This window comes from Charadrius vociferus, unplaced genomic scaffold, assembly GCF_000708025.1.
Source record: "Charadrius vociferus isolate BGI_N301 unplaced genomic scaffold, ASM70802v2 scaffold140, whole genome shotgun sequence".
NCBI classification, from domain to species: Eukaryota; Metazoa; Chordata; class Aves; order Charadriiformes; family Charadriidae; genus Charadrius; species Charadrius vociferus.
The window spans coordinates 709,722-734,569 of NW_009646406.1; the positions used below are offsets into that span (position 1 = coordinate 709,722).

The window sequence follows — 24,848 nt, forward strand, 5'->3', positions numbered from 1 at the left end:
GTTCCTGAGAAGATCACTGTCTTTGGTTAATGCAGCTCTGAGAATTAAATCTTACTGATCTGGGAAACCAGGTGTGCGCTCTGTGAATCAATATCGTATTCTTAGTCACCTTTCTCTTCCAGCAGAAAAGGGATTTCACCCCCTCCAATACAGAATGTTTCTAGTTTTTTAGTGGGTTGTTTTTTTTTTTTTAATGACATGGTACCTTAGGAGTTTTATTTGCATCAGTTGCCATCAGTTATATGCTGTTCTTGCCTAATTTTCCTTTACACAATAGAAAACGTTTTGTTTTTTTTTTTTTTTCCCCTTTCTTTAAGTGGGATCCTCAAAAAGAGAAGGTGTTCCAGCACATGTCAATCTGTCTGCATCATCAATGCTAATGATTGCAATGCAGTACACATCAAACCCGGGTATGTGTAAACATGCAACATGGTATCATTCTCTCTAAAACTATGAGTCATGAAGTACTGTGTCAAATGCAATCAGAACAGTTCAGATGATGGGAAAAAATCTGTCTTACCATTCAGCACAGGATTAAAAATAAGTGATTTTAGTCAAAACTGGAATTTCTGAGTGTCACGCTTGAGGTAATCATTGCGTAGATAAGAGATCTCATTGTGATGGAGAAATAGGATTGGGCCCAGGGTTGGAGACTGATCTACTCTTGCTTGACACCAGAAAATAGCGTTGATGTATAACATCGGTGTTGGAGAAAAATTACCACTAACTTTGACTATAGAAATTCATAGTAACAGTTTGTCTTATACTATGGTATATCAGTTCACAGCTGATGCTGTTTTTTAAAGAAGACAAGTAATGCTGGCTCCAGACTCAACAGAACTATAATGAATTTCAGTGTAATGTCTAAATGTCTAAACACAAGGCCATTCTCTCTCACTGTGGCACAGTGCCAGTTAAATCAGTGGGATATCATAACCAAATTGAAACGAAATTTAACCTGAGGGAGCTGTTACACTGCACGATAGTCAACTCTCTCCTGTTTTATGTAGATGGGTAGATGTTGTGTGGGGGGAGGAACCCCACACTGCAGTATGTGCATGAGAAGTGTCACATCGTGCTAATGCAGTTCACAGTGGTAGATAAAAGCAGCACACCATTTTTAAAAGCTACTTGCACAAGTTAGGGTTTTTTTTTTTTTCATGAAACATTCTGGTTTTGTTTGTGAATTCTATGTTCCAGCCATCTGAGGAAAACTTTGCCCTGTGGTTTTTGGGAAGACAAACATGTAAAGTAGTCCATTTGGCTCTCATGTTTGTTTGATGCAGAGTGGCTCCTCTAGCCTTTGGTATATATGGGAATAATGTATTGCTACATGTGACTTCTGTTGCTGCCTCAAGAGGAATGACAATATACTCATTTACAGCTTTACATTGTACCAGAGGGACAAAGATTAAGTGAATTAGCAGGTATTCTTAAACTAGATGTGTTTGAAAAAGATCTCTGTTGCTGTGTAAAAAGCTGTACACGCATAATACTATCTTACTGCATTCCTTGACAGAAACAAATTACTGATATTTAATTTCTAATCTCTTGTGATGACTCTCAGGGTAATGATTCTTCAGCAAACCTTTTAAAATAAAAAGTAATTAAATGAGGTTTAGAGTTTTGGACAGACAAAGCAAGGCCAAACAGCTAATTACGTCACTTCTGTAACTTGAGTTTCAATTTCAGTATTATGTCTATACTGTCTTTTCTCTCTCAGTGTATCACTGCCAATTATTGGAATGCCTCATGAAATATAAGCAAGAAGTATGGAAAGTAAGTTTATGATCATATATACTTTGTGGAAATGACTGTATTTGGATAGTAATGAAAACCAGATGGCTTGAATTGACTGCGTGCCAAGAAGTTATAAATGATCTTTATGTCCAATTCTCCTTCTGGGTTATGGAGAGGGAGTTCCCTCTGATTTTCAGTTTGCAGAAGCAACTCCATGTTTTGTAGAACAGAGCTCTGTTTCATAAATCCTGTGTGGTTGTGGCTCCAATTAACAGAAATTTTAATAACCGCTGATCTTCTCAGTTCATGTGGGCCTGAACTTTTATGAGGACTATTTGTGAGCATTGTCTTATCCTGAATCTGATCTGGATCCATTTCTTTATCTGTATCGCACCTCTTTGCTCCATAGCGGGACAGAGGCTTCATTTGCTATATGTTAGTATACTATGCAGTGTGGGTGGTAGCTGTTGGATGCTCTGATCAAACTCAAAAGCCAATTGTAAACATATTATTGAAGTTAGTCATCTATTCTACTTGTAAAAGCAGGCAAAGGATGTTTGGTAGGCCATGAAATGTGTGTGTTTTGTGTGCTCAGGTATCTTTATGAATACAAGTAATATGTATTGAATTGTGTTTTGTTACCTTACAAAATAAATGTTTTGTACATATCTTTACTTAGGATTTGCTCTATGTGATAGCCTATGGACCATCTCAAGTTAAACCTCCAGCAGTACAAATGTTATTTCACTATTGGCCAAATTTAAAACCCCCTGGGGCAATCAGTGAGTACAGAGGACTGCAGTACACAGGTCAGTGCAGCTGGTTTTGTATAGGCCAAAATAAATATAAAGGAACTGATTAGAAGTGTGTTAATGTCACATGTTTACAGTTCTACAAAGTAGTTTGAAATCTTTTATTTTATAAGTTGGTACTTTCATAAGTACATACAATATCCATTTCTCTGTATTTTCAAAAGCTGTTAGGAAACATAAAACCTGTGATTGTGGCTAGTAAATAGATTGTGTTAGTCCCAATACTAACTAAACCAGAGCAGGACAAGAAATAAATACAGTGTTCCAAATGGTCTGTGAAATTGCTTTCTTGGCCTCACAAGGGTTCTGGCTTATGTTCTGTTCAATTATTGCTTTGGTTGCTTTTGTTGTGCCAGCTGCTATCGCTGCTGCTGTTGCTAAGACTCCTTATCTGGCTGTTACTGTCAGGGAAAAAAAAAAAAAAAGTCAGGTGATGTCAGGTGCAGTCAGTATAATGGATAAATTCTCAAGGCTGACTGTAGGGTGAAAATGAGAAAGTCAGCAATGCAGCTGGAGCTGAGTAGGCAGATGGTACAAAGTTCTCTGTCCACCAAACTGCCCAGTGATGCTGATGGGTTTGTGCTTATGGTGGGGGCTGGCCAGCAGCAATTCACAACTTGCTTTTCCTGGTTTACTGTCTCAACCTGTTTCAAATAATCTCTATCACATGGGATATGTTTTTTTCACTTTTAAAATTTCTGGGCTAGAGTGTGGCATTTTAATAAAAAAACCGAAGGCTTGGAAGAGACCTTAGAAGACTCCCTAGACCAACTCAAGTACATACTGAGTGTTCCTGGTACATGTTTGTCTGATATTTTCTAAAGCCTTCCCTTGAAAGGTTGATAGATTTTCTTGACTTCTTAATAAATCATTCTTGTACTGCTTTATATCACTTCTTTCATGCAAGCAGGTCTGTAAACTAAGCATGATATTCCATCTGAACTGTTAGTAGCACCAGGTAGACTGGAATCGTTTTCCTATGTGTGAATTTTCTGTTAATGTATCCCAGAATGGCACAAGTATTATTTGCAGTTGCATGGCATTTTGACCTGGGGGCATTCTCTATAGCATCCAAGTGATGCTGCTTATCATTCCTTTGTTGTTTACTTCTTGTCATTACAAAGCTAAGGCTCCTTATGTAGCTGGACTATTTTTAATTTTTGCTTGGGAATGTTGCTGAATTTACTGAGCTACTCCTATCATCCTGCTCCTGAAGTGGAAGGATAATTAATTAATTCAAGGTGTTGGTGAGGCCAGGAAGGGTCTACAACGGGGATTTCTGTGTCTCACTTTTTCCGTTTCTTCACTGAGTTCCTGATTCATTTCATAATTATATCCCAAACAAGTCAGTAGGCATGTATATTCTAGGTCATTTATTGTAATTATTAGCCTTCCTGAGGAATGGCTAGGTCTTCTCTCATGTTTCTATAGTACTTAGTCCAAGAGAATCTTGTTCTCAATTGATACCACTAGACACAAAGAATGTAAATATATTTTCTTCATTTATTAATCAGCTGTGTTTTGGCTTTGCAGCCTGGAATCCTATTCATTGCCAGCACATTGAATGCCATAATGCGATTAACAAACCAGCTGTGAAGGTACTGCTATTTCTTCAAGGGTCAAACCCAACTGTTGTGGGGATGGGAGGTTGCACTTTGACACCATCCATAAGCTCTGGTTGTGTACAGGTGACCAAGGGCAGGAGCTAAGGGAACAGTAAGACCAGTCAAGACCAAGGGGGCCAGAATTTTGTGAATATGTTCTTTGGCTGCCTTCCTCCAAAAAGTGGGCCAAGTCTTGATATTGAACGTGATGGTTGCAAAGCCATTTATAGAATTATAAGCTGGCTCCTGGCTAATCCGTGTAAATATTTTCCTGAACACACATATATGTGTAAATATGTGCTCATGTGCGCAAATATTACTATATACAGGAAACACTATGTCAGTTACATAGGTACATGTTTGCCTTTGTGTCTTGACTGAGGTCATTCAATGCACCTACTCTGATTGTGATTCTTTGCCTGGAATGTGTCCTAAAGCAAATAGCAAAAAAGCTTTACTTACCTTTACTACAGCCCTCTTTGAAGGAGGTAAATGATATCTTTCCTGTTTACATACAGGGTAACAAAAAGTAAAATTTCTTGACCAGGATCATAATGCGGTTTGATGGCAGAGGCAAGAATGGCATCCCAAGTCCAGAGCATACGACAGTTAGGTGTACAAATTAATTAGTTTTGTATCTCGTTAAATATGTAGCTACAAACAACTTCCCTGGCATCAGTTCATATACTAACATAATTACATTAGTCAAAAAGTTCTTCAGTGAGCCGTTTCCACAGGCTGTGATACTTACAGTGCATAATGGTGACACCTATCGCAAGTCCTGCAAGGGACCACTTTCCTGCCCACTCCAATCATTCTCCATGGTCCCTTTTCAAAGGAAAAAAAGCTGGCAGTTGTCACTTGATGTTGTAGTGATCGCTGAATTCGGAGTAATCACTGAGTAGAGCAAAATATCAATGAAACTTAGAGTTCCAATCTTTGCAGATGAAATACCTGAATATTTTTGAATGATCTCTTAGCTTAACTTCGACAGAACCAGTCTTGGTCAGTCATCACTCAGAAAAATGCAGTCTGTTGTCTCTTGGATAGATGAATGTAAATTTGGTTAACAAAGATGAAAAAATATTCAAAGAGGCATTTGTCTTTAAGATCTTTCACTTGAATGGAGTAAGAAAGGTTTTGATTTAAGTGGTTAAGATACTGTGTACACATTCAACTTCATCTTTTCCTTATCTAGTAGAAAACACAAACAAATGTGTATGTAGCTGGCTGTTTACTGTAATGGTTTTCTGTAACTGGCTAATGTGGAAGGATAAAAGCTAATGCAAGACAGATTTTGGACCTGTGCTGCCAAGGAAACTGTGGGTCTTCATTCTGCCACTGGAATCATGCTGTATAGTTAACAATTATGATGACTGAAAATCGGATTTTGCTGGAAGAGGTGTTGCTGAGAGAGAAAAAACTAGACTATTACATTACCTTGTCCTAGGCAATGAATCCTCTAAGTGCCTATCTCTTTGGGAGAAAAAAAAGTAAGTCTGTTGTGACTATGCAATGTGAACGTGTAGCACAAAATATACTTGTCTTTCAGAGAGTGATAATACTGATATTGAAATATGTTGTGTTCTCTTCCCATAGGCTCTCATTTTCAGTTACATGCATATTTTTGTCAGAAATAATTTGAGATCTTGTACTGCCAGGTGCTGAGTACCATCTTTCAGAATATGAAATGCTCTCAATACATACCAAAGCTGTGTTATATTGTATGTCCTAGCATTACTGTGTTGAACTTTCTCGGTGAACTTCAATGAACAGATGAGTTAATTCTTTTTCTTCTCTGTGTTTCAGATGTGCATTGACCCATCTTTGTCTGTGGCTTTGGGTGATAAGCCACCTCCCCTATATCTTTGTGAAGAATGCAGTCAGAGAATTGCCGGGTAGGTAAACTAAGAACTTGAAAATGATCAGGTATAGTCAGACTCCAGAGTCCAGAACTCTGGAGCTGTGCTTTATTTCAGTATGATTAACATGTAATTTATATAAATAATTCTGTTGAAATATATGGAGCGCTCTGTCCCTCAGTATGAATAAGGATTACAGAAATTTACCCCACATGATCAGTGTTTGCATCTAGTTTGAACAGTAGTGAGTTTTAAAGTTAGGAACTCTGAGTGAATAGATACTGTGGGATGTATTGACTATGATAGGGGAACCTTGTTAATGTACAAGCCTTTACGTATGAAATGTTTTTTTCTCCTCATTCTTTAGTTGTCATTAAAAGCAGGACATTACCGTGAAAGCTGTTTCACAGAGACTTCATTACTTTTCTGTAACATTTATTTCAGATTATTCTTTAGGGTATACTGTGAAGCAGCAGAGCAAAGAATTGGTCCAGGCTTGTCTAGTACCTGGAAGAAATACAGCCTTAGACGAGTTAACCTTGCTGCTTTTTTTTTTTTTTTCTATTATTATATTTATGTTTTTAAAATTGCTAATTTGGTTTGCATTACTTCACAAGATCTACTTATACTTATGGGGAGTTCCAATCCTTAGTTCAAACGGTCAAGGTTACGGGTAGTTCAGAAGCTACATCAGGTTTTTTTTGTCCCCAGTTTAAGACACCTTTATATCACACCAGCTGTAGGAAAAGCAATTACATCTCACCTAAGGTTTTTAAGCTGATTTTAAAATTGATTTAAAGCTGCAGGAAGAAGTAATGGAATTTGGTAGAAGCATAGCTTCTAAGGAGACTTGCAGAAAATAGTACTGATACATGTTTTTTTTCTATGTTTGTCTGTTGTTCTTTGCTATCATTTCTTAGCCCTCAGACTTTCAGAGGACATACTATTTTAATTTGAAAAATTTATGCCTTAAAAGTAATTTTTTGAAAGCTCTGAACATGGTGGACTGACATCGGCAAAGTGGCAATTTACAGTAAGACAGGCACAACAAAGAGAGGCAATGTAAAGCAGCCTGCAATTTATAAAACTGCATTTGTAAAAAAGCAGCTTCAGAATAACGTCAGTCCTACCGCATGAATTTAGATAAATTTCCTCTGTGCAAAAATAAATGCATATATAAATAAAAAAAAATGGAAAGCTAATTAGATATACAATTTTTGTAGGGATCACAGTGAATGGTTGATTGATGTTCTTCTACCACAAGGTAAGAGGTATTTAAATGGTAGGTACAAACTAGTTATAATTGTACAACCCTATGCTTACTGATATTTCTGCATAAAGTATTACTTGAAATGCTGCCTTCTATGCTAAAAGCAGTTTTTAGAACATTGAAGTAGCTTGTACTTAATACTGCTTAATGTCTTTAAAGTACTACGAAGAATTGACTAATTCTCTATCTGAAATAGCATGCAACTTTTTATGTGTGAGGAAACAGAGACAGTTGAAAAGATTTTCAAGTCTTGACACATCCACAGTTGGGGTGAAGAAAAGGGGCTAGTTCTTCTGGAAACCTGTGTCTGATTTGAAAGCTCTGAAGGGTTCTGAAAATCTATTCTGTGAACGGAAGGCTGTAAAAGATAGCAGAAAAGGACATAAAATATTTTTCAGTGATCCAGTCATTGATTCAGTCATCGTCCTTTGGCCAGTGGGAGATCCCAATATTCTATTATCTACCGGAATGCAGACAAAGCTTGTTGACAGACTGATGAGAATTTCCTGGGTTTACAAGGATAGTCACATATTCTCTAAAATAATCCTTTCAAGGACAGAAAAAATACACTTTGTCTTTGTTCTGCAGACTGAAAATTCTTAGGCAGTGGAGATTTCTTTTTTTTTTTTTTTTCTGTCTCCTTCCTACTGAAATCTAATCTGGATTAAGAATGTTTTATTTACTTGAGGGGAAATATACTTCTTTTTACTCAGCCACCTATATGTACTGAATCAGATGTTGCTAGGGCAACAGACCAAATAGCTACTGCTTACAGGTTGAATCTGCAAACATTTCTCTGTGGAGTTATGGGCCACAGACATAGTGGCTGCTTCTACATTTTTCATCCATATTCACTAATCTTTCATCCTGTGAGCTTTCCCAGGCAGCGTAGGCACATCTGAGCCACGTCTCCCGCAGCATGCCACACTAGTGTGCCTACAAGTGTACTGCTGTTACAAGGCTGTCTGTGAGGAGCAAGCATCGGTGGAAGGGATGCAGAGCACACCACACAATGCACCAAGGCTGTTCTTTCATTTCGGTGTAGAAATAGTCAGTAGGTTGAAGCATACAGTGTCCTCCCTCATGTGATCCAACAGGCTTAGGGATTTCAATAGTGTCTGGAAACACAAGCTTAGCCTCAGAGGCTTCTTTGCAGCAAGTCCATTTTCCCATGGCTGCCATGGTAAAACAGAAGGATCATCATTTTGTGTTGATGTTTTGTATGCCTTCCCCTTACAGCTGAAATTTCTGCTATATGTCAGAAGAAGGTAAGATTCAGTCATTTGTGTGATGGGGCATGATTTGATGTTGTGTGTAGTGTCATTCCATTACAATGTGGTGCGTTCTTTTTTTGTACCATTCCAAATTTTCACAATTTATCCATGAATGCATTTGTTGGTGGATGGGAATGATTCATCAGCAAGGTTTCTTTTTGTTAAAACTGCTGATGTTTGATTTGAATTGTAGGCTTTTATTGAAGTGGCAATTAGTAAAGCAATTCAATTATGCAACTGAGCTCAGTTTTTATTCTATAACTCTGCTTATGAAGAGGACAGAGCAAGTATATTCTCACCTCTGTGAAGTCTTGGATTAATCCTAAATTGGACAAAAATCCTACTGTAAATTGTATATTTTTAAAAACATATGGACTGAAAGTCTTCCGTCCTTGGCTCTGAAAAGATGACTGACAAAAAGAATCTGCTTGCAATACATACCAGATAGTGGGTTTTAATAAAATTCTTATAATGAGGAATACTGTCTATAACATACTCTACATTTTATGTGGTAAAGAAGGCTTTTATGTTGGGCCAGATTACCAGGTGGCAAAAATAAAGGCAGTGTATATTTTGGAGGCTTGGATGGTTACCTATGATAAGGCAAATCCTTACATAGCATAAACTGATGTGGCACTCGTGATTACACTCCGAAGGATCTGCCTGTTCCTACACGTAACATAAAAAGACATCCTGAAGTATAAGCAGGGGTTAAGAGAACTACTCTAAACTTTAGAGGTTGCTCCAAGCCAGAAAGTTGAGGTTGATGACTTAAATGTTGGTTTGGCCTGCTCCAAAAGAAGAGCGACCATGATGTTTAAGTCCAGGCCCAGCATTTAGGCCTGAGCTCATCTTTCTGGAAGTTCAGTGACACTTGGCATCAGGAGTTTGCACACAGTTGTGCTTATATATAGTGATTTTGGAAATGACCGACACTTGAGCCAGTTCCCCAGTGCTGACTCTCATCCCTGTTTTCAGTTCCGCTTCCTGATACTTGTGGCCTGATAAAATCTTTTTTTTTCTTTTTTTTTTTTTTTTTTTTCTTTTTCTCTCCCAGAACTGTAGTTCACATGTCAGAAGAGCTGTTGTCACATGCTTCTCAGCTGGCTGCTGTGGCCGCCATGGCAACAGGCCAGTGCGCTATTGCAAAAGATGCCATTCCAATCATCACAGCAGTGAAGTTGGGGCAGCTGCAGAAACCCATCTTTATCAGACCTCGCCACCCCCCATCAATACTCGGGAGTGCGGGGCAGAGGAACTTGTTTGTACTGTGGAAGCTGTGATCAGGTAATGTGGCAGCTTATGAGGCATCAGTATGATTTCATGCCTGCAAATCTTGTGCAAGTCTATAGTTCCACCAGGGTAGGTTCAGAGCAGGGGCGCTGAACTCCTGCTGCATTGACAGAGCAGCGATCAGCTGTGAGTGTTGTCCTCCTGGAAGAAGTCAGCCTTGAATCCTAGAATTTGATTATAGTATCATAGAATCATAGAATGGTTTAGGCTGGAAAGGACCTTGAAAATCATTCAGTTCCAACCCCCCTGCCATGGGCAGGGACACCTCCCACCAGACCAGGTTGCCCAAGGCCACGTCCAGCCTGGCCTTGAACACCTCCAGGGATGGGACCTCAACAACCTCTCTGGGCAACCTATTCCAGTGCTTCACCACCCTCAAAGTGAAAAACTTCTTCCTAATGTTTAATCTAAACCTGCCCTCTTCCAGTTTATATCCATTCCCCCTCGTCCTCTCACTACATGCCCTAGTAAAAAGTCCTTCCCCAGCTCTCCTGTAGGCTCCTTTAGGTAGTGGAAGGTCGCGAATGATGTTATTGATGTTATTTTATTACTGTTCTCAGGAAAATGATGACATCAGATGCCTTAAACTCTAGTTATTATTGATCAGATAGCTGTATCCAGCTCATTCACTGACCACAAGCTTGTTTTATAGCTTGCTGAAGGAAGCAGAGTTTCATGCTGAGCAGAGAGAGTATGAACTCAACCGCAGGAGACAGATGGGCCTCTCCTCTTCCCATCACTCCCTGGACAACACAGACTTTGATAATAAAGATGATGACAAGCATGACCAACGTCTCTTGAGCCAGTTTGGAATCTGGTTCTTGGTAAGAAATTCTTGCTCTCATCTCTTAATGCTCTTGCTTCTGTCTCTTTTTCTTTCTGAAGCCTCAGTGTAATCTCTTTTTTTCCCATTTCTTGGATTTGGTTGGATACTTCTCTGGTTTGTAGGCAAAAAGAAGGAATTATGTGAAGCTGTTAGACTTGTCAGAACTAGTTTGGGTGGAGCTGCTCACTGCCTTCTAAGTGCTGTATAGAGTGTATAACATTATTTGCCCTTTTAGTTTTTTTATTGACTTTCTATGTGCCCTCATCTCCTGCTCACAAGTGCCATCTGCTGAGTGCCATTATTTTAACCTTAAAAGGCAATCCCCAGATGATCTACCTTTCACCTTCCGTATTTCAGCATCACTCTCCGGAAGCTGAGCTTTCTGTCTTACCTCTGAAGGGGCTGGAGGAGTCTTGGTGGGCTGCTTTTCCTTCCTGCCTTTAGACTGGTCTAGCTGAATCAGTCCCCATCACTGTGCTCCAGCTAATTCACCCAGTGTGGGTTGACAGCGTGAAGTCTGCTGGTTCTACCCCTCACAGTAGCTAGTAGGGATTACTACAAGATAGCAAAGCTTCTTCTGTCTAATTCATGAGCAGGTCAGGCTGGGGCCTGACACGTCCTCAGAAATTGGATTCTATGATTCTTAAGGAGAATTTCCCTTCTCGAGCTCTTTGCAATTCATCTTGAGCTCCCAGGCTCTCTCCTCCATGGTTACACAGTGACAAGTGGGGAATAGTAGGACCCCTTATCCATCATCTAAACAGAGATAGGGACAGCAGGGTGGCAGGTTTAGAATCCCATAATGCTAAAAAAGCTGCTCTGCTGTTTCAAGTGATTACAGGAGCAGACTGCATTCTGCTGATATCTTGTGGGATTTGTTGTTTAACATTGTTTTAGACTTAAAGCCTTTTATTATTTTCTTTTTTTTTTTTTGATTGTGCCATATTCATCTATTTGGTTTCAAATGATATTTTGTAAAGACTGAAGGCCTACGTTTCCAGAAGTAGAACTAAAGCAAGAGCAGAACAGGTTTTGTTACATGGTACATGCCTCATCAGGAGGAGCTCACTGACTTCATTCTATTCTTATAAAATCTTTTGATCTCTCTGTAGTAGAATATTGGCTAGGATGACAGCACAGGTTGTGAGGAATACTGGGTTGCTGTTTTCTTTCATAAAACGAATACTGTTCATCTGGAAACTGGACAGAGCTCAAGAGTTGCTGTTAAGAAGGCTGCCAGTTGATACTACCTTTGAGTTAACACTCAACTGAGACAGGCACCAGGAAGCAAACGCCTTAACTTCAACCGGCAGCGACGTAGAACTGTGAAGACTGTGCTTTGAATTGGCGAGGGTGTCGTTAGCTCCCTCATCCCCAGAAAAAACATGGAGGAAAAGCACTTTTAAAACAGGTTCTGGTCTTCCCTGGGAAGCAGTGCTGTCAGCTGCTTCCCCAGAAATGACGTGAATATTTCTCCTTTGTTCACTTACTACAAGGCAGCAGTCGCTGGTTACAGGTTGCCAGGTGCTGAGAGTACAGCACTCACTAGGAAGTGGCAACAAACAGCTGATAGATGCTTGAAGCAGCTTCCAAAATCTCCTGTCATCTGCTGTTTTCCATTCTTGGATTCAGTGCAGCAACCTGACTTGAAACTTTGTCTCCTGTCACCAGAAGATACCAAGAGCTCATATAGTGGGTGATTACAGGCTTAGCAGTGTGCCTGGTCTGTGAACTGGGGTCTCAGATTTGGGACAGTTTTATAGCGCCGATATTGTTTTAGAAAGATAGAGTTTGGAGAAAGGGAGAAGAATATTAATAATTACGTGAGAATTTTTGAGGACTTAAAACTCGTATTCCCACACCAACTGAGGACAAAAACTCAAAACGAGAATCTTTTTGCAAAGCAAAGATCGCTTATGATGTTAAGAAGACATCTTCTTTCAGACTTGTTGAAACTCTTCATTTAGTTTGTCTTTTTATCTTGTACATTTTATGTATGTGTGTGTATGTGTCACATATATTTTGCTGGGCATTATGTTAACGTTTGAAATGAAAAGTAATTTTAAAATTCAAAACACAATGTTTCAGTTTGTCAAAGCATTCTGTATGGATATTTTCAGTATTGAAACTAAGAAACAAAAAATTCAGTGCTTGTTTTTTTTCCCCTCTTAGTGTTATTTTCTGGTTTGGAAATGTTTTGTCAATTGTCCTGTGCCAAACTCTACTTAAAACTGATCAGCTCATTTCTGAGAATATGCAAAATATAGTAGATAAACAGTTTACCACCTTTAATTCTAGAAATGAAACTAGATTTGTGTTTCTGTCTTCCAGGTGAGCCTTTGCACTCCCAGTGAGAATACACCCACAGAGAGTTTAGCAAGGCTGGTTAGCATGGTATTTCAGTGGTTTCACTCTACAGCTTACATGATGGACGATGAAGTTGGTAGCCTGGTTGAAAAGCTCAAACCCCAGTTTGTTACCAAGTGGTTGAAGACAGTTTGTGATGTCCGGTTTGATGTCATGGTTATGTGCCTCCTTCCTAAACCAATGGAGTTTGCCAGGGTAAGAGTAATTTATCTGAAGGTTCCATTGTTTGCCACAGAGATTAGAGTCTTAAGTATAAAGACCATTTCTCCCCCAGCTCTGTCAAGGCAAAAGAAACCTCGCTGTTAGAGGGAGCAGTGGAGTTCAGGAATTTTTCCTCTTCATAGTTTTTAGTTTTACTGTGTTAGAGAGTGGGGGTTGTTTACAGTAATATGAAGACAGGTTGGAAGAATATTGCAGTTATTGAAAGATACTGTACGTTTTTGATAGCTGCACGTTTCTGTTATGCTGCCGAAGCATCCAAATTTGTCTTTAGGAAAAGGTATGATTTGTCTGCTCCCATATATAAGCCTGTCCTTTACTAGTCTGCTTTACTAATGTTTCTCGGTTCTTTGCATACTTCATCTCTGCAGCTGTGAATTAAGGTTCATGAGATCACACAGTTGTAACTGAAAGGAACTCTGGCCATACTGATGTCCTGTAGCTTCAGATACCTAATTTAAGCGACTCAGCTAAGAGACTACTCTGCCATGGCTTGCCTTATTGCTAATGGAGAGAAAGAGACTTATCTGGAAGGTCATTCAGGGTGCCTAAGTGAGACCGGTACTGGAATTGCTTCTAGGAAAAGTCTGTCTTTCTGTCCATTAATTATGAAGCAGAACTTGCCACTTAACCTGCATAGTGAAGACAGGCAACAAAGTCAGGCATGTGAATATTCCTCTATAGAAAATGAAACGTCAGCATGACAATAGGAACTTAATATTTGTGAAGGGTTTAAGACTTTTCTCTCATTTATCACTGCCGACTATACCGCATGTGCTCTTGTAAGAAGACTTTGATTTTGTGAACCTCTTAGTGAAAGTGTCCAGGGGACGTGTTGGTTTTGTTTCCTAAAATTAAGTGGCTAGACTTGGAAGTGCCATAAAGACTTTGTGATATATCATTACATCATCAGGGATGAAGTGTGTATCCATGGATCTTTCATGACCTAATATATGGGATTTGCTGTATGTGCGCAGACTGGAATGTGTATGTGTGTCACTGTGAAGACACACATGGCTGTGGGAGGATTGGAGAGCAGCTGAGGGAATTTGAGGTGGATGGATGCATTGAATGTTAGAACTGAAGAAAAGAGATCAGGGCTTTGAGGCTAAAGGGGAAAGGAAGGACTGAACCTCATGCTGTAATCTGTTATGGATCTTTTTCTTGTCTTGGATCCAGCCCCTTTTTTTGAGTTTTATTATCCCCACTGCAATACTTAAGAGTAGACTGACAACTTGCCAGATTTGCAAGGGTTCACTAGAACATGAAGACAAACAGCCATGAAATTAGCAGTGATGAATGGAGAAAAAATAGTTTGCTGGCTGAGCTTAGCAGTAGGTGCTGCCAAAACAGCAGGCATCTCTAGAGCCATTACTCAGGAACAACAGATGTGAGCTGAGGTCAGTTAGAATAATTAATCTCTGTAGCCCAGTTACTTATTAACTTAGAAGTATATATTTGGCTTCCATCACTTAAAACCTTCTCTCAAAAAAACCCCAAACAACCGCAAAAGAACAGCTGGTGCAGACCAAGTTTTGCAAAATAAAGACCCAGCACTGTAACAAGTTGCCCAGAGCAAATAATTGAAGGTACAAGCTTGACCAAGTAAATCTGTCCCTTGTTGAGAACTGTAAACAATGAGACCTTACTCTGTGTCATGGCCTAGAAGTGAGCAGACTTCATCTACATCTTGGACAGTGCTTTTGTGTGCTATAGGTCAAATGAGAGAGAGAAAAACTAATGCAATCCCCATGGCTGAATTTTAAATTCAGGCTGGAAGGTGCTAATGATCACCCCCCACAATATCTTGGCTGCAACACGCTGAGCAAATTTATGGTGCTGGGCAAGTTACAGAGACTAGAAGTATTTTTCATCCGTATGACTCCTGGAAATACCCACAGGTTGGTGGATACTGGGACAAATCGTGCAGCGCTGTGACCCAATTAAAAGAAGGGCTGAATCGAATCCTTTGCTTGATTCCGTACAATGTGATAAACCAGCCAGTGTGGGAATGTATCATGCCAGAGTGGTTGGAAGCTATAAGGACAGAAGTGCCTGATAATCAACTGAAAGAGTTCCGGGAAGTGTTGAGGTATGTAGACATATGTAGGAACCATTCTATCATTGCATGTTGATTTTTGAGGGTTTTAGCACAGTACGATGGTGACAACAAATAAAAATGTGCAATAGACAGTATTGAGGAAATGCTTCTGAATTTTTTTTGACTTATATTTAAACTAAAGGACTTAAAAGGAAACTTTCCCAAAGCTTATTGCTCCTGATATCCTTGAACTTGTATCAGGAGCCAATTACATGGATAATTCTTTGCTTGTGAGCAAGGCACATTTTCAGTGGCTTCCTGCAGCATGGTGGAAGAAGCATCTTTCTCCTCCTGGCCTGCTCTTGATGAGAAATGGTGGGGATTAGTAGAGCTGGCACTGAAAGACTGATGGTTTGTATTGATTTAGCTAATGTCTTCCCCTGTTGAGCAAAGAAAACACCAGAATAAGAATCACAGAATTGCAGAATGGTCAGGGTTGGAAGGGACCTCTGGAGATCATCTAGTCCACCCCCCCCGCCAGAGCAGGGTCACCTACAGCACGTTGCACAGGACAGCGTCCAGGGGGGTTTTGAATGTCTCCAGAGTGGGAGACTCCACAACCTCTCTGGGCAGCCTGTGCCAGTGCTCCACTACCCTCAAAGTAAAGAAGTTCCTCCTCATGTTAAGATGGAACCTCCTATGTTCAAGCTTGTGCCCGTTACCCCTCGTCTTATCACTGGGCACCACTGAAAAAAGACTGCTCCCATCCCCCTGGCATCCTCCCTTTAAGTATTTGTAGGCATTAATAAGACCCCCCCTCAATCTTCTTGTCTCTAGACTAAAGAGACCCAAGTCCCTCAGCCTTTCCTCATATGAGAGATGTTCCAATCCCCTAATCATCTTTGTTGCCCTTTGCTGGACCCTCTCCAGCAGTTCCCTGTCTTTCTTGAACTGGGGAGCCCAGAACTGGACGCAGTACTCCAGATGTGGCCTCACCAGGGCAGAGTAGAGGGGGAGGATGATCTCCCTCGACCTGCTGAATGGTGGCTGGGTCATAATTTCACGTCAGGTGTATGTCTTTGACAATAAAACTTCACATTGCCTTTTAACTGATGAAGAGGCTCTGAAACTGACTATAAGTTTATATTTGTAGGTATTGATGAAAACTTTTTTAGTGTTAGCATGGAATAGGGGAGGAGTGGTGAGATGAGAAACTTTCCAATTTTTACCTTCGGTGTTGAAAAAGATTTTGCTATCACATGAAACTGGGCAAGGTATGAGATGTGATGTAAATTCTTAAGGTGCATCACCAAATTCAGAGATGATCTTGTATAGTCGGGAGAGGTGATATCAGCAGCCTAGCTCAACTCCCGTGGAGGGTGAGGATGCAAGTAAGGTTACAGAAGCATCATCAGTGCTGGTAGTGAGATTGCCTTTCTACCTGTTTTCTGTTATATCTCACACAGTGTATGCCGTGGTAACTCAGTGATGCTATATTTTTGTTCTACTTTTCAGCAAAATGTTTGACATTGAGCTTTGCCCTCTCCCTTTCTCCATGGAGGAGATGTTTGGCTTCATTAGCTGTCGATTCACAGGGTATCCATCTTCTGTGCAAGAGCAGGCATTGCTTTGGCTGCATGTAAGTGTCCTCTCTTGACAAGTCGTGCTGAAGCAGCTTATGCTTTTGGAAAAGAAAAAAAAAAAGACCTGGGGGCGGGGGGGTAAGAAACGAGTTTTCCAAGGATCAGGGAACCTTTCTGCCCTTTGGTCAGCCCCAGTGTAAGGGTGGTTGGTAGACAGATCCCGGGAAGCTTTATGTTACTAGCCCATCATGGGCAATATAATGGAAGCCTGGAAATCCCTTTTACCTTTGAATGTCAGTTTTATCTTAAGGGCCATTCAGCTGTCTGACTTTTTGCCAGCAGTAGATTTTAGTCTCTACACAATTTGGTCTGTAGATTCCAAAATTAATTCCAGACTCCAGAAGCAGCTGTAGTTATTCCCACATATGAAGGTCTGGATTAGACTAGCTCTATACCCATCAAGCCTTCTGCTGCTCTTGCCCTTTTGTGCCGTATTTGCCCACAAAGCTGGCATTCACCCAGAGTTCATATTCAAAAGCTGCAGGAACAATCATGTCAGCTGGGGGCAGTGAATTCAAAAAGGTATAAAATTTTCCACAGCACCTCAGAATAATACCTGTGTTCTTCATTATCACTTCTTTTCTGCTGAGGGTTATTTTTGTTCAGCCTCTGCAAAGACCAATTTACTTGGTGACTGTAGAAATTTTGATGTATGTAGAGTTTTCAAGTAAATTATGATTTTTAGATTTTTCTTGACCTAATAACAGTTAATGACAAGTATGAATGTGCTTATATTTGTCTGAGTGTTAGTGACAAAACAGATGATGAATGTTCCCTCAGTGATTTGCAGATAACCATCCTGTCACTATGTTGACACCTGTAGGCAACCACTCTGGCTGGATTCCTAGAATAAATACAGGAAGTCAGTTTTAAGTAATAATAAATATAGTAAATAGTAATTCATCCAAGTATTGGTAATACTTTTGGTTTACAGAAATACTTTTGTGGAACAACCTCACATCCCTGCATGTTTCTACACAAAACTGATCTTGAGGCACACCAAGTGGATTCTAACTAATATTTTGAAAATACCCCCTTTTTTTTTTTTTTTTTTCCCCAGTTGTCTTTTACCCTGATTCTAACAGAAGTCTAGGCTCACAGCTCACCTCATTGAATCCCAAAATTAAATGCATGGAACTTGCTGAACTGAGGATCATATGGTAAAGGTGCTTATAAAGTGGCTGGCATTATTGATCAAACTTGAAACTCATGCTTTTTCATTTATTGTCTTTCCTCAGGTGTTATCTGAACTAGACATTGTTGTTCCTCTTCAGTTGCTAATCAGCATGTTTTCTGATGGAGTTAATTCTGTAAAAGAGTTAGCAAATCAAAGAAAATCGAGAGTTGGTGAACTGGCGGGAAGTCTTGCAGCTCGGAGGGTAACTGTTATATATCCTGCTTATTTTTTCACTTAGAAAAGTTTTCCTAATAGAATGCATGTGAAGAATTAAAGTCATCTTTCAATATGGCACCATTTGATTGGAAACACTGTAAATTTTGAGAATGGAAGGAAATTGGTGCGACGTTTTCAATTAATACCACTCTATCACATGGTCAGTGTAAAGACAATGCAGATAGCAACTGCAGAAAAACTGAGATGTTTTTCCTTAGTGAAATGGTTTATTTGGGATATGCTTGGAGTGTTCTTGGTATCTTTTCCAACCATTTTCATTCTCTTCTGTTAATAACTGTCAACAAGTTATTATGGACAACTGGTCACCCAGAGCGAGCTTTTGTATTCTAGTACAAATTTGGTGGGCCTAGATATGTTTTGAGAGGGTGACAGAACAGAATTTATTTCTGTTTCCCTGCAATTTTTCCCCATCCAAGAGATGCAAAAATTGATCAAAAGTTGTCTGTCAAAGACTTATGGTCTGGAAGACGAGATGTACAAATCTGTAGGCACTACACGTAGTTGGGCTGATGTGACTAATTGCCCAGTAGTCTTGGGCGAAGTGCTGCAAGGACAGCAGGAACAAGAGTGCTTGAAAGGTCATAAATTTACATTTGAGGAACTACAGCATCTAGGCAGCTGATGATTCCTTACCGGTGGTGTGGCCGTTTTCTCATGTAGATCAGCAGAGAGCTCTCCCACAGCTAGCCCATGATCACTTTTAAACTAAGCAGAAAAAGCAGACCAATTTACTGTCTAGTCTTTCAGACCATAGCTGGCCTAAAAATAGACCTCATGTGTCATCTAATTGTGTATCTGTCTGCAACACTTCAAGGTTCTCAGGGTGTTGTAGGTGGCCTACTGTGGTGCAAACATAAATCAATGGAGACATGCACATCTTGTTACTGTTGCGTCTAGTTCATTACCCGTATCCTTGGTGTAGCCTTAGTTATACTTTCTCTTGAGATAGTACTTCTTTATTAGCTTCCTACTATTGAAGTTTGTGTCCCTGGATCATGGAGCAGATCATTGTAACCTGCTGGCCACTTTACTGCCTGCACCAAGTTTCTGTTTGGTTTGTAATGTTAAAATTCCTTCTTAGTAGAAATAAGATAATGGATGCCAGCCACTTAACTTAAGAGAATGTATACATCAGTGCAGAATATGATTCCTGTGCTTCTATCATATTTTATCATTTAATGGCATTAACGGATGCGTAGATTTTGCAAAAAAGCTACAGAAGGAAATAGAAAGACTGTCAACGTTCTTGCCATTTTCTGCAGTTCTGTATAGAATGAGATTGTTTAAATGCTTAACAGTCATTTGGACATGTTGGTTCTTTATGTCTTCAGGTAAGCGTGGCTTCTGATCCTGGGCGCAGAGTTCAGCATAACATGCTGAGTCCTTTCCCAAGCCCCTTCCAGAGCCCATTTCGGAGTCCACTACGTAGTCCTTTTCACAGCCCTTTCAAGAACTTTGGACACCCCAGTGGAAAGACAATTGACTTTGACTGTGAAGATGATGAAATGAATCTTAATTGCTTCATTCTGATGTTTGATCTCATCTTGAAGCAGGTATTTGCAGAAGAAAAAACCCACATTGAGGGGACGCTGAAGTTCTGTAGTCACTTTTGGCTCTCCTTTAATCCTGTATTGAGTCCATTTCTGCTGAGGGACTGGTATGAAGTATAAGACATTTAAATCTCTCCACAGCTGTCATCTGCCTTTACCCATATATGAGTTATAGGTTCATGGTCAATGAAGAGAAGTTTAGATACCTCCATGTTCACATTAGATAGCTCATATGAGTGAAAGGAGCTTCTTGGAGATACATTTATTTCTACAGACTGGAAGCAGAGGCTTGTTGATAAGCTTAGATTAGATGCGTAATTTCTGGATAGATAAATTTGTGCATTGTGAATCCAAGACCAGGTGTTTTGGATAACCGTCTCCAGCTAAAACTCATGGGTCCTGTGCTTGAAATTGTCTATTTATCTTCAAAATCTTACTCTAGCTGCTTGAGCTTGGGCCTCAACACCAGTCACCATTCAAAATTGTGAGTTCCAGTTTATCTCAAACTCTTCCCAGTACTGTAATGTAACACTGGCAGAAATGTCGGAATAGGCAGAATAGCTAGTGCTCTAGCTTTTAAAGATATAATAAATCCTTACTCTTTTCACTCTCTTTCAGATGGAACTCCAGGATGATGGTGTCACCTTGGGCTTAGAGAACAGCATTTCGAAAGATATAATATCCATCATAAACAATGTGTTCCAGGCACCCTGGGGCGGTTCTCACACCTGTCAGAAAGATGAAAAAGCAGTTGAATGTGGTCTGTGTCAGTCCAGCATTCTGTGTTACCAGCTGGGTTTTGAGCTGCTGGAACAGCTTGCTCCGAAAGAAGAAATCAGACTTGTGGTAGGTAGAGCAAGAAAGGCCCTATATTATTGGTGTGCTGAAACTCTACTTCTTCTTTGTTTCCCATTACATTGTGCACAAGGCAGCAAAGCTGTGCTGACCGTTGGCATGGAGGATTTGGGATGTTAAAGCAAAATGCAATTGAATTGTAGAACTTCCTACGTTTGAATTGATTTAAAGAACCCAGGGAAGATGACAATATTCATCCAGTATGAACTCTTCCCCCATCAACACTGAAGTGCTATTTCACTTTGGAAGGACATGCCTATGATACTGTGTCTTAAATAAAATGTGCTTAAATACTTAGTGCTTTTTGATTTCTTTAAAGGCTGGGAGTGGATATTTTGAAATGATTAATGATTTTGAGTAAATCAGTTGTCAAGTGAGCAAGCCTTAGTTGATGCTTGATTGCTGCAAATGCTGAGCACTGTTGAAAAACAATATACTTCAGGTTGAGTGTCCAACTTTGTCAGGCACAGATATGTACTCTAATTGCCAGTCATCATTAAAGTCATCTGTAGCTCTGCAGAAGAGTTGAAGCATTGCCCGTGCTGCGATGAATTTATTTTAAGCTCTATGTCTATTATAAGTAACTGTTCCATCTGATAGTTTGGAAGACAGCATCGTTCCCCTTATTCTGAGTGTTCATTTGCTGTGGCATGGTAGTGGCAGGATATTTATTAGTAATCTTTTTTTTTTTTGGTGGTGGGCATAGTGATGCCTTTTGATATGTTAAAGTTTCAGAATTCCATTTGGATGTGTATGCTACTAGTAGGTATTGTGCACGTGGTATTCAGTAATTTGTGCTAGAAAAATAATCTCATGTGCCTTCAGTTCAGATTCTTACCTGAACCGAAAAGTAGCAAGTGGTGAAGTCTTTTGAGTGCTGGGGCTTGGTGATATTTCTAGGATCCACCTTGTAATTCATAAAATAAAGCTCACAATGGCAACTTGTAATCCTGAGCTCCTGGCCATAGGCGGAAATAACTCCAGCCTGGTCCTTTTCTCAATGTCGAAGTGATTGAGGTAGCTCCTGCCTCTAAGCCTGTAAGTCCACAGTAGCGTAGGAAATACGCCCTGCTCCTGTCTGTTACTCCTCTGAGGCAAGGACGACAAGTTTGGTGAAACCACGGCCTTGCGATTGGATCCACCTCAGCTCCAACGTAGATATACAGTTTCTGTTAAGTGGTATCACTTAAATCCGTGTTTGAAACATAGTCATCTTGTCGGTATGCATTTGCTGATGCAGAATTTTAGATATGCAGGTGATTTGAATGCAGGAGTGTACGTGGAACTAGACAGTGTCTGCCTCATTTGAGCTCAGCTTATCACACCAAATGTAACTAAACAGCAGGATATGGCCTCTTGTATTTAGAGAACATCGAGAAATGAATTTAACGTATTATGTTCTTAAAGGAGCCCACAGATAACCTCGAGGACAGTCTTCTGTATACTAGACCTGAGTTTATTATAGGAACTGAAGGAGAAGAGGAAGACAAAGTGGCACCAAAACATGGAGAAAACCCAGGAAATCACACAGAGACCACAGAAAACACAGGTAGGTGGAGGATGAGAAGGTTGAGTATTTCAGTAAGACTTTAAATGAAATGCTTCTAGTCATACAGAATACAAGGTTCTGAAGCAGTCTTTCAAGTGCCACACTGCACAGTCACTTTTTTTCTCATGCATTTAATTCTTTCAACATATTAATCAAATAGGAAGGCTGTATTTATGTTGACAGCAAGTATGACTGTCTCAAAAAGTGTTTGAAGAAATCTTGTCTTTTTGAACATATAAAGTAGCAAAAATGTTACATGCCAAATTCCGGACTGTTTTAACTTTACTGTCTGCAGGGTTACTTTGTCTTGAATTAATTTATCTCTCATCACTTTGACATTCTTTAGTTTCATTTTGAACCTACAGATGAGAGAACTTTAACGACATCTTATGTAACTTACATTTTTAACAGCGATAAAGAATGACACAGAAAGAAAATTTTGTTACCAGCAACTTCCAGTTACCTTGAAGCTCATATACACTATATTGCAGGTAACATTAATTACTTGTTTGTTTAGTTGGATTTTTTTGTTAAGTGGTGTCATTGTGTTGAGAGTAGTACATCTGTTTACACAGGAAATGTCAAAGTTTGAAGAACCAGACATTCTTTTTAACATGCTGAACTGTCTGAAGATCCTGTGTCTTCATGGGGAATGCCTGTATATAGCAAGAAAGGACCATCCTCAATTTCTCGCCTATATTCAAGATCACATGCTGATTGCAAGGTACGGTTTTATCACACATTTTGTCTTTATGCTTTATCAGTTCTCCAACTATGCATTTGTTGTTGGCATCAAAGAATTTGCAGGAAAACTAAGAAAGCGTGGTAGGGAAGTGTGGAAAGGTTGAGTAACTCTATAAAGGCACTTTCACGGGCTAATTAAGAAGCTGCAAATGAAACCAAGGTACTCTGCTTTGTCCATCATGGCGACTGTGTCACGCACCACTTGTTTTTCAGTGAGTTAAGAGAGTTTCTCATATTGGATAATAGCATTGTCTGAGACTGAGGTATCTTTCCTGACTCTACAAAATAAAATAAAGGATGATGTAGAGACAGGCACACAGTTTATAGGGTGTTAGCATTAAAGCTGAGAGAACAGTGCAGTGCAGTACTGCACCTTATTTTTAAGAGGTAAAGGAAGTTTTTTCATTTAGTATCAAAACGAACTGGACTGAAATCTGTGCTTTTTAAGATTGTCTTTGGAGAAAGTGACTTTTGCAGAAAGCTCCCTGAATAAACATCAGCATATGATGTTCTGAAGCAGAGCGTGTTCATCAGCGCTTACAGCTTCTCAGTATCAATTCCATTGAGCATCTCCCAAGACCGCAGGTTGTTAGCAGACTAGAGAGTCTGTCCTGAATCTAAATACCAGCGAGTTGTGAGCACCCGACATCTTAGTCATTTGTGGATGCACATGCTTCGTGGTGCCAAGACAGTTCATGTGGCTTATGCACTGAAGCTGGTCATGCTGAAACTGCTAATTCAAAGCATAGATTACGTTCCATGGCAGTTGTGCCTTGAATTAGGAAAAATCCTGTTGAATCTGAAGTGTTTCAATGTAAGGAATATTTAAACCCATTTTTTTGAGAAAAACTGCTGTAGTTGAAGAATTGCAATTCTTCCTGTTCTCCTACCAGCGGCTCTGTAGTATTCACATTAAATTCCCAGGATGACACACAGAGATTTTCGTGAAAAGTGCATTCCCACCAAAAATACAGCACAGACATTGAGAAGGACGGATATCAAGGGAGTGTTTTTATAAGCACGCATGCTCTTTTTGGTCTTTCCAGCTTATGGGGAGTTGTGAAGTCTGAGTTCTCTCAGCTTTCTTCCCTGGCAGTCCCACTTCTTCTTCATGCACTTTCGCTTCCCCATGGAGCTGACATTTTCTGGACAATCATAAACAGCAATTTCAACAGCAAAGATTGGAAGATGAGATTCGAAGCAGGTAGGCCAGAGAAATGTATGCTATTTACTCTTTCTTGCTTCACTGAAGAAGTAGAGCTTTCTCTGCTGTAACTGAGGAGACCTGTAATAGACGTTTATCTTTTTGTTGGTTTGGGGAGTTTTGTAGATAGTCTGGTGCAAAACTATGGTGCAACAATGCAGTAAAATAGAGGAGAACATGAGACGTTTTGGATAATCAAAGTAAAATAAAAATTACAACATTTGCTGGCTATTTTTTTTGTTACTTTCTCAGATGTGCATATTTCTTGGAGAGGTGTATTAATTAGGACATAAAGAAGCCATAGCCTAACTTAATATGCATATTTTCTTTGTCTGGGGGTATGGCTGCTACAGTGGAGAAAGTGGCTGTGATGTGCAGATTTTTGGACATTCACTCTGTGACAAAAAACCACCTACTGAAGTATTCTTTGGCTCATGCATTCTGCTGTTTCCTGACTGCTGTGGAAGATGTCAACCCAGCAGTAGCTACAAGAGCCGGGCTATTACTCGACACTATAAAGAGGCCAGCTTTACAGGTAGGTTTATTATATGGGGAAAAAAAATACATTCAAACAGGAATCT

General features: G+C 39.8%; 1 protein-coding gene across 1 annotated transcript in view; it reads left to right on the top strand.

Moving 5' to 3' along the window:
• Positions 1–24,848, top strand: part of UNC79 (unc-79 homolog (C. elegans)) — a 100,368-nt gene that overhangs the window by 2,746 nt on the left and 72,774 nt on the right. The window contains exons 2-21 of the mRNA XM_009895416.1: positions 318–410; positions 1,724–1,779; positions 2,420–2,549; positions 4,086–4,150; positions 5,966–6,054; positions 7,242–7,282; positions 8,528–8,556; positions 9,620–9,849; positions 10,508–10,679; positions 13,013–13,243; positions 15,169–15,359; positions 16,824–16,947; positions 18,190–18,330; positions 19,697–19,918; positions 20,534–20,761; positions 22,178–22,319; positions 22,731–22,810; positions 22,895–23,043; positions 24,110–24,267; positions 24,621–24,802. Of these exons, the coding sequence (XP_009893718.1) occupies positions 318–410; positions 1,724–1,779; positions 2,420–2,549; positions 4,086–4,150; positions 5,966–6,054; positions 7,242–7,282; positions 8,528–8,556; positions 9,620–9,849; positions 10,508–10,679; positions 13,013–13,243; positions 15,169–15,359; positions 16,824–16,947; positions 18,190–18,330; positions 19,697–19,918; positions 20,534–20,761; positions 22,178–22,319; positions 22,731–22,810; positions 22,895–23,043; positions 24,110–24,267; positions 24,621–24,802 (2,753 nt within the window). The remainder of the gene's footprint in view (positions 1–317; positions 411–1,723; positions 1,780–2,419; positions 2,550–4,085; positions 4,151–5,965; positions 6,055–7,241; positions 7,283–8,527; positions 8,557–9,619; positions 9,850–10,507; positions 10,680–13,012; positions 13,244–15,168; positions 15,360–16,823; positions 16,948–18,189; positions 18,331–19,696; positions 19,919–20,533; positions 20,762–22,177; positions 22,320–22,730; positions 22,811–22,894; positions 23,044–24,109; positions 24,268–24,620; positions 24,803–24,848) is intronic.